At 40.5% G+C, this 9,828-nt stretch overlaps 1 protein-coding gene across 1 annotated transcript in view; it reads left to right on the plus strand.

The window, feature by feature from the left end:
• DUSP22 (dual specificity phosphatase 22) overlaps window positions 1-9,828 on the plus strand; it is a 33,424-nt gene that overhangs the window by 3,323 nt on the left and 20,273 nt on the right. The window contains exon 2 of the mRNA XM_010082620.1: window positions 4,429-4,511. Coding sequence (XP_010080922.1) covers window positions 4,429-4,511 — 83 coding nt within the window. The remainder of the gene's footprint in view (window positions 1-4,428; window positions 4,512-9,828) is intronic.

The raw sequence follows: 9,828 nt of genomic DNA on the forward strand, positions 1-9,828 counted from the left end.
AACTCTTCTTTCTGCCTCTAGTTTGGGGGAAGTTTTGGTTTGTTCCGGTTGTACCTTACAAATGAAATTCAATCCTCTCAAAAGACAAAGAATTTATTGTGGGATTGCATGCCCATGTGTCTTCTGCACTGCAAACCCAATACCATTTGAAAGGCACCTGTGCTCATGATGCAAATAAGTGCTTTGTTCCTTAAGAGACTGATATGACGGGGCTTTTTAGAGATAGAAAAAATACTATTTATTCTGATAGGAGGTTCTAAATGAGGGCTTGTTTGGTTCCAAACCAAAAGGTATAGCAGTAGCAAGCACCAGAGACCCAAGAGTGTTTCTACCTTCAATATTAAAGAGCTTGTGTCCTTCCTTGCTTTTAATCATATTTGGAAGATTCAGGTTTTTCCAATGGAATATTTGGGGGCTTTTTGATTTGAAGCGGAAAGCCACAATATGAGGTCTAATTCCCCCCAAAGAGTCCATTGTTGCTGTGGATGAGCTGGAGAGTCTTGGGGAAGTTTCTGTCCTTCCCATTACTAAGCGTATAAAAAGACAGTGCCCACCAAGTGGTTCTGCTGTGTTTCTAGATTCAATTATTTCCTGTTATCAGCTGCTTAGGTTTTTTTGGGAAAAGGTCTCTTTTCTAAGGCTTTATTCCAGATACTGAAAACAGGAGTGGGTAAAAATACCATTTGCTTTTTCAGATTAATCTTTTGAAGGAAGACATTTTATAGGTACTCTCATTAAACAAAGTATTGGACCCTTTTCCTCACCTTTCTAACTCTCCAAAAAGCCCCTTCTGAGAGGATGTGACAGAATATGTATTAGAACATAGTGTGAAGTGGCTCTGAACCACTGGAGAGGAGGTTCTCCTTTAGGTGTATATCTCTGGTTCTCTCCAAAGCAGAAAATAAAGTGTAGACAAAAAGTTGCTTTGTTTAAAAAAAGTCTGGTGATGATGAAACTGTAGACTCTGTACATCTGCAGACTGAGACTTAACACTGTTGTATGTACTAGGCTGACTTACCTTCTCTAAGCACTTACCTTCTTTTTGCATACATAACCTAATATTTTATACTTGCTAGCTTACTGTGGTATAGGAGCACGTCTGCCTTTTCAGACTAAGAATAAAGTCAGAAATTCGGACTTTGGAGGAGGAAGAAGGGAGGATGTCAAAGTCAGAAATTTGGACTTTGGAGGAGGAAGAAGGGAGGATGTCTTCAGTTTGGGGTAGCTGGCTAATGGGAGGAAAGGTGATGAAAATAAACTCAGTTATTTTCTGGAGGCATTTAATCGTCTAAATTCACAGTTCAGTTGGAGTTAAATGTTGTGGATCCAGGCCCATAGCACTGTAATCCTTTCTTTTCCCCCTCTGTTGCTGGCAGGATGCTTTTGTGTTTTGTTAGCAGTAGAGATGGAAAAGACTCTACAGCTGTTTCTTCCCATCTAACTCCACAAAGGAAGAAGACTTTATTCCTCACCATGCACTTCTACGGAGGTTCTTAAATACTAAAGTAAGAGAGAACAGACATATGTACATCTGAGACTTCATCATCAATTCACCCTAGTATTGGAATTCTTTAGTCATTAATGTGTATTAATAGGAGTGGTTGGACCAGTATCATCTCCCATTTGGATATTGGGGATGGAAGCACAGTGTGCTAGGTGATTTGCTCCCCAGCTGCACAGTAAGGCTTCCCAGAGCTGCAGGAAAACAAATTCTGACACACACACCCACCCTTGTCCCATTTTGATGACTTTGCCATTGCTATTGCAATTAAGTGTTTGGAGCTCTCTGCATGTGAGTAGGCGTTAAGCTAGGAGTCATAGGATGAAACTGAGGGAAGAGAAGATAAATAGGGGTGTGGGAAGGAGAGGGGAAGACTTCCCCAGGGCGAATTGTATCCTTTTGTGTGAGGAGAGAGATTCCTGAAAGCTTTCCTCGAAGTCCACATCAGCTGAGAAGCATTGCACTGTATGAAACAGAATATTAAGTAACCTACTATGACGAGTAATACCACATTTGAGGGACCCTTTAGGGATGCACAAGATGGACTTCTATAGGCTTCTTTCATCTTTAAATTTGGAAAAAAGGTGTTTCACGTGGTGATTTCAAAATGTGAGCCTGCATGTGGTTGTACAGCACTGTGCTACAGTAAATAAGTTAGAATTGCTGTGGTAATGGTGATTCACCTGGCTTTTGGTGGTCCTTTACATTACCCCTTAATTTTTTTTTTAATTAATGGTATGAGACCATGAGTGACAGGATACCTTATTTGCACTGCTGTTTAAATAGCTCTGTCTGCAGTATCTGTAGAGACTTACGGCAGGTACCAGGGGAAGCAGGGGAATTTCCCCTTTGTAAACTGTTTAAACTTTACATCCAGATAATGCAGTCATTGGCTGTGAAGCTTTTTATCCTCTACTTTTGCAATTTGAATGGTGGTTTCCTAAATATATTGAGGACCTGCTGATTACCCTGGGGTGTAGGTCTGGGATAGCCATTTCTAGCTTGTTTCTAGGAATATCTGGAATATCACTGTCTTACTGTTTAGTTTTGATTTGTTGAAATTCCTTTTGCCTAAGTCCTTGGTTAACCAAAGAACTAAAACTTTTTTAGTCCTTTTGAGTTGTACTGTGTCTAATGGCCTTTCAAGACTGGTTCAAAGCAGTCAACATTTAATTTGGATCATATCCTCTTTTAAAGCTGTTTGCCTTGTGTCCGATCCATTTCTTACTATGTGAGTCATAATCAGAGCTTGGGGTCTTGTTGTGCTAGGTATGCATCAACACTGTGAGTTCCAGCCAGCAGACTCTGAAATCTGCCCTTAGCCTTTGGAGAACAGAAAGCATTTTTTAGGGACACTTAGGCTGGCTTCTGGGCTTCTAAACCCTTTCCTTGCTTGAGGAATCAGGAGTATCCTATGAACTGTTAGTAAATCTGAAGGTCAGATTAGAAGACCTCGCCTGGCAAACATGAGTGTTTCTTCTTTGAAATGCTCACTCTTGAGATTTTTAGTAAATTTTCATTGTTCTTTGAAGCTAGACCTTAATTCTGTTTCAGATGGAATTTGTCTTAATTCTGTCCTGAAGGATTAGGCATCTGTGTTGATCCTGCAGGCTTGACCAGTAGCAAGTGAAATCAATGCAGTTTTGACTCTACTCTCCATTTTATTAGCCTTAGAGAAGCTTTCATATTTGGATTAGGTTTATATTTTATTGCCTGTTATTGTGCTCATGTGGATGTTGTCTATGGGGCCCTATAATCAAATGCCCAATTCCTCTTTGGTGTAGAAAAGGCATTGAAACTTTATAGTAGAGTGGAATAAGATGAAGCAAGAGATGCTAATTGAACTCTCGTATGTACATAAAGAATGTACAGGTGATATTGTTATTTTTGTACCTAGAGAGAGCTGGTTTGAAACCTTTGTGGTCAGTGCTCTTTTTTTGTGTGCAACCAGGCTAATGCGAACAGATTGTATGGGCAGATTTGGAAGGCAGGTGTTCACATCACAAAACCACTGCTGTAATTGCCATGGTGTGCTGTGCCATTCTCAGGCAAAAGGTCAAAAGTAACTGAACACAAAGTTTTACCTGTATTAGTGGTTCTTTGATATCATCTTCTGGCATGCTGATGGTTTAATATGGGGAAAATTGCTCGCTGATGACAGATAATCTATTTTACCTTCTTTCCTATAGAAACAAACCTATGCTTTCTCAATATCTAGCATCAAATTTTCAGTCACCCCAGTCTGCTTTCCAGTTTTGAATGTTTGAAACCCCTTGGTTACAGGTCTAGGAACCACCTTTTCACAACTGCACTTCTTTGCTGTAGTGTTTTGCTTTTTCATACATTCATTATCTTTGTCTCTGTTTCTCTTTAGACTTAAAATCACGGTATATATTGACTAAATGCACATTTTTTCCCTGCTAGTCCACAGGAAGGAAGAATCTAGTTCTTGTTTTGGCTTGCCCATTAGTACAGTTTGGCTTCCCTTCTCAGACCTGGATATGACAAGGTCTATCTCCCAAGTGCAATAGATCTCCTGAAGGGGAATTTGTGGGTAGAGAGGAGGTAAGCTGCTTCTTGTACAGCTCTGACTGCTTGTTCAGATGGCTATCACCTGCACACAGGCACACACAGACTTATATTTCAGATGCAAAATACATGAAACTTCTGACTTAAGAACACATTCCTGAGTCACTTAAGCTTGTTCTTTATATAGTAGATAATTTGTTTTGGAGTATAGAAGTGTGTCTTCCCGTTACCCACTCTGATGGTGGTGTTCTAGAACAGCTGCATTTGGGGTTTTGCTTTATGAAGCTTCAAAAATAAATGTACCAATGATAAGTGATTTTCAACATGCACAAGGGAAAGGTGAGCGCACTATTTCAAGAGATTAAAGAAATTCTCTTCCTTTTTTCCCTTTATTGCAGATGCCCGAGATGTAGAACAATTGAGTAAGAATAACATTACGCACATTCTTTCAATTCACGACAGTGCCCGCCCTATGCTCGAGGTAAGAGATGTGGGGGACTCCATGGTAAATCCTACTTTGCAGTTGACTGCAGTTGATTTCTTGTTCTGTACAGTTGGTGTTTTGAGACTGATTTTCTTGTGGAAATGTTTGACAGCTGTAGTTGTGGGATCCAGTCACAGATTTCGTTGTTGCTGCTGTTATAACAACAAGAAATCTAACTGACAAAGAAAGAGACAATAACAGTGTCAATCAATGTAACACAATAATGGGATTGTGTTATTAATTTAATAGTAAAGGTAAGTTTCCCTCTGTGTGGAATTCAAGCATCACATAAACAATGACATTCCTTCTCCCCCTTCCTGGCTACCAACCCTGCTTTGTACTTGGGCCACTTTCTTGAATCTTTAAAGCAGATGGTTGTGTAAGAGGTTTGTAGTCCTTTTCTGTGTAAAACAGCCTTATTTAGGCTTGGGATGTGGGAGGAACCAGTGCTTCCTCATATAATGCATCTAATATAGCAGAGCATCTGTAGGTCTCCAACACTTTAACATGAAGTATTATTCCCCATTTTACTGAAGGGAAGCTGATCTGAAGAGCTGAGGTGGCTTGACTTGCTGTGTCATCATCTTAAGCAGTGAAAGAGCTGGGACCAGGCAGCAGGTCTCCTGTGTTGGACTGCTGTGCTTTCTTCTTTCCACCAGCTTACCTTGGAGGGAGAGGAGTTTGGCTGGGCTTTGCTACACCTTAAAATCCTGCTGTTTGATTTACATTGGGAACTGTTGTCCCCTTAAGTTTGTTTGTTCCTTCCCTGCATTCCACTTTTCATGAAGTATGGCAAAATAGTGGGTAAGGCAGTTGCTGGTGTTGCCCGTCAGATGCTGCTGGGAATCTCTGCTTTTCATTCTCTTAATGTGAAAAGTATCTAGTGAATTCAGTCCTTAAACTATGGAGTTTTCACCTATCCCAGGCAAGTCAACAGGTAAGCTGAACAAAAGGTGTCCCTAGTATGTCATGGTTAAAACCAAAATCAAGTTAATGGTGAATTAATTCAGGGTTGACCTTGAACTGAGATGTGTGCTGAAGCAGAGCTTTAGCTGTTGACTTTATTGTACTGTCCATTTGACTTCTATTGTGCCTGATGCTTGTTAAGTCTAAAACATACTGAATTTCAAGCCTGCTCTTGGTTGAAGAAACAGTTGTACTGAGTAAGGGAGATGTAATGTTTCCTCTAGGGTGCTGTTCCCTAAAATGAATAAAAGCTTGTTTTGTTATATTATCATGATTAGAAAAGTAGGAAGACTAATTGTGGCACAGATCAGCTGCAGCCTCAGGTCAGCTTCCTGTGGTGGAGGTAGTCTTGGCAGCCCACACGCCACCTCCTCGCTTGTGGTGGTGCATCTGTTTGTGGGGCTGCACGGTAAATAGATCTGGGAGCTTTTGTGGGTTAAATATAACCAAGTCACCACATCTTCCTCTAGCTACCCCCGCAAAAGATATGAAGCATTATATTTACCCAGATCTGTTCCCAATATGGTTTGCAATAGTGTCTCAAAAGCTACAGTGGCATGGGAACAAGTATTGGCTGGTTGAGGATGGGCTTGCTTTTCTCACCCCTGCATCTAAAAGAAGTGTTTTTCCTACTGTGCCTTCTATTTTCTCAGCATGCGCTATACTCCTTTATGTGCTGGTGATCTGGAAAACAACTATTAAAACTTTTCTCGAGTTCTTAAAGTAGTGGAAGGATTGCAAGTTCCATTTGTTTGGGAGCTGAGCTGGTTATTATTTACTTTTGTCATTCATGGTCTTACGGGCCTAGAAAACATCTGTTAGGTTGTGTTACTACCTTTGTTATTTACATCTTTGCCAGGCTGTAGGTAGATTTGTTTACAGCTTCTGTATCCACACTGTGCTTGGGTCTTGTTCTCAAGTCCACTGAAGTCAAATGGGAGTGCTTTCCCTGTGAGTCTCCCTCTTCTCCTTCCTTCACCCACCCCCCATTTCCCTCTTGGAAAGTGAGGGCTTACATTTGTGTTCAGAAATCAGTCCGATGTTATTCAGACCTTTAAACATGGAATTGCAGTGGTATGAGAATATTATTTTTTTCCCCGAAGGTTCCCTGTTCTGTGTGTGTATTTGTGTGAATGCTGATCAGCTGTAAAAAACTGCCTTTTCTTGGACTGCAGTAGTTGCATTTGTCTTTTGCTAACAATATTTTATCTCAAGTATTTCCTAGTCAACCTGTAGGAAATGCTACAAATATTTAATTAAACAAAGCTTTCTGTACAAGCCATGGAAGGTAAGTGCTTTTAGGTATTGAAAACCCAATAGTGTTTTAGTAACATGTTGTCAAAGAGAATTTGGCCTTTTTTTGTCTGTCTATGGAGCAGATGAATAGGTCTCAAAGAGGTGACAGTTTACCCACATCTTGCTTGTCAGATTTTGAAGCTTTAGTAATTACTGTTTTGATGCAATAATACTTCTGATACAGTACTTAAAGCTGATAGTGGTGGGTAGGGAATTAAAATTATTAACTTAGCTTCATTTTCCACACTCAAGAATGCGATACTCAAGAAATAAAAGCAAACATCAGTGTATGTGGTGCACCAACTTGCTACAGATTTAAAAATTATTTTCCACTTGAGTAACTTAGAGCATTGCCCTTCTCTGTGATGTTACAGACCATTTCAACTTGATTGTGTTCAAAATATTCACAGTACCTTTTTAAAAGTGTGCTTTCCTGTGTGCTTTATATACTGCAGTATTTGGATATATGTTGCTTTAGTTCCTTGTAGCTTAACAACTTAATGATCGAAGAGTTCCAGAAAAAAGTATGTGTTATATTGCTTTAGATTTCATAGTGTGTGCCTGTTGAGAAGTAACTTTAAAAAAAAAAGAATGTTTTCTTACTGAAATTTGGTTTTAATTTTTATCTTAATGATCATTTACAAACCGTCATGGATGTCTGATTTATGGGTGGATGATAATAAAAGTTTGGCCTTGGGAAGTTATTGTGTACTTTCATGCTGGAATAACTGTAAAAAGTAGGTTTAAAAATCAATTAGATTCTAAGATTTTTTTATATCTTTAGACGTTGGCAGCCTGCATTAAGTACAAGACATAGATTTGTTTTGTAAGACTTCTAGTGATTTAGGCTGGAAGGAATTTACCAAAATCTGGCCTAAACTATATTGCAATATTGCCTCTTAGTTCTTTTTGTCTAAACTGTTTCAAGGAAATTTGTCCTCTAATAAAAGCAAGCTTGAAATTAATGTATACTTAGGCAGCATCAAAAGGCAATTATGCCAATGAAGTACACCATTGTTACACAGGATCTTAACCACTTAGGTAAGCATTTTGTAGTTTAAAGATGCGTGTTTATAACTCCCATCAGAAAACACTATAGGTAACTGGTGGCGTGTCCAAGAGAAAGGACTGCATGCCCCATGGAACAAGGTTTATTATTTCAGGTGCACAGAAGTCACCCCCTGAGTAAGAGCGGTGTCCAACAGCATCACATGTGTTCCTGCAGAGGCGCAGAAGCAGTAGCCTTGGTGAACCAGGTTGGCTTCTTCAGAGCACTTTGGATGGCTGCCTATGGAACACTCACAGATGTTTTATAAATCCACACAAAAGCCATGTATAGAGGAGAATAATTAGGTTTCTTGCCACCTGCCTTCTAATCTATTTTTCAGTTGGTTCAGGTTTTAAAATCTGTTCAGAATGTGAGAGACCCTGAAAGGTGGATGAGGAAACAGGTATCTCAGAGTGTGGTTTAAGTTTCTTGGTAGAACTCCCTTTTTAAAGCTATGACAAATAGTTGTTGGGTTTGAAGACCAAAAGGCCAAAAGGACTGCCTGTTGTGATATCCGTATATGCTAACCAAGCTGGTGCAGTCATCAGAACCCACAGAGAGTGTGGAAGCACTTTTAACTAATCCTGAGCAATTCTTCCCACTGTTGCCTCAATGGACGCCAGCTAGGTGCTACCCATCTGCATTAGATCTGGAGACTAACAAATTTTGTACCAGTTGATCTAAGTGAAGGAGGTAAAGGCAAATCTTGTTAATCTTGCCTACAAGAATCTGGTTGCAGGTCCATTGAAGCTAAGAGCATTTTGGATTTTCAGGGTGTTTGGCCCTGTTCTGGGGAATGTTACATGGAGATGAGTGTGGGCCCAGACCAAGTAGGATGTTGGTGTGGATTGTGCAGATGCTTGAAAACAGCTGCATCCCGTTCTGGAAAGTATGTGCTGTGGGTAGACACTTATGTCCATGCAGCCAAACTTCCACCATCCTTAATCCTCACTGTTACCCTTCCCTTGCCACCCCCCACCAGCCACACACATACACACATGTCCTTTAATACTGGCAAAGCAAGAATGCTTCCTCCAGTGCGTTGGGCAGTGATTGCTGCGTGTAATGCAGGAAGGAGTAGTCCTGAGGGAGCAAGGGGTGCTAGAAGGTGGTCTGGTCAGGCAGTCATTCAAGCCCTGTCCCAGGGAGGTATTATCCCCACAGAGAGGCAGGGATGGTCTGGTGACAGTCTGTGGGTCCCCATGCAGAGAACCCACCTTAGATAACAGCATGATGTGTGTGGCTGACAAATGATGTCACACCGATTCAGACTGGAAGTAAGCAAAGCTTTAACCATGAGGGTAAGTAATTGCTGAAATACATTGCCAGAGGCAACAGTGGATTTTCTCACGTGCTCCAGTTTTGTGTGGAAGCTGATTGAAGTAAGGCTGGGTTACAGAGGTCTCTGAGCTTTGCAGTTTGCAGTCAGAGCGTTTCACAGTCCTTGGTCCGTCTCAGATGCTTTGAGGTGCCAGCTGTGATGGCTGTTGTGTGCATTGTAGGCACCTGTCCATCAATCAGGAAATGGTCTGAAACTACCAGCTTCTTTCACAGGCTCACTGCACATTTGTCAGTTACTGGTAATTTATCTGTTGCTCTTGACCTGCACTACTGGTTTGATCTAATAAATGTATAAATCCTGTTACCAGTCGCCTGTGGTTGTGGAGTCCTTTGGGATTAATTTATTTATAGCATTGTCATCGGCAGACTGGCCACTGCTGCATCGCAGGAAGCTCTATATGCTGCACTCATCTTGGAGACTTCATAATGATCACAGTAATGTAGATCTTAAATCAACAAGAGTTTACCAACTGTACTGTCCTCTGCCATAAAAGCTTTCCATCGTTCACTCTGTTTATGACAAATTGCATGAAGAGTAGGCTTTTGCATGTGTTCTGCTTCTATATGCATGTCACTTTTCTTTCTTTTTTCTTTTTCTGTTGCTACAGAATATTTGTTTTGTTTTTATTTTTACTGTGGTGTTTTTTTCAGGTGAGGAAAGCG

This window comes from Pterocles gutturalis, unplaced genomic scaffold, assembly GCF_000699245.1.
Source record: "Pterocles gutturalis isolate BGI_N339 unplaced genomic scaffold, ASM69924v1 scaffold45814, whole genome shotgun sequence".
Classification (NCBI taxonomy): domain Eukaryota; kingdom Metazoa; phylum Chordata; class Aves; order Pterocliformes; family Pteroclidae; genus Pterocles; species Pterocles gutturalis.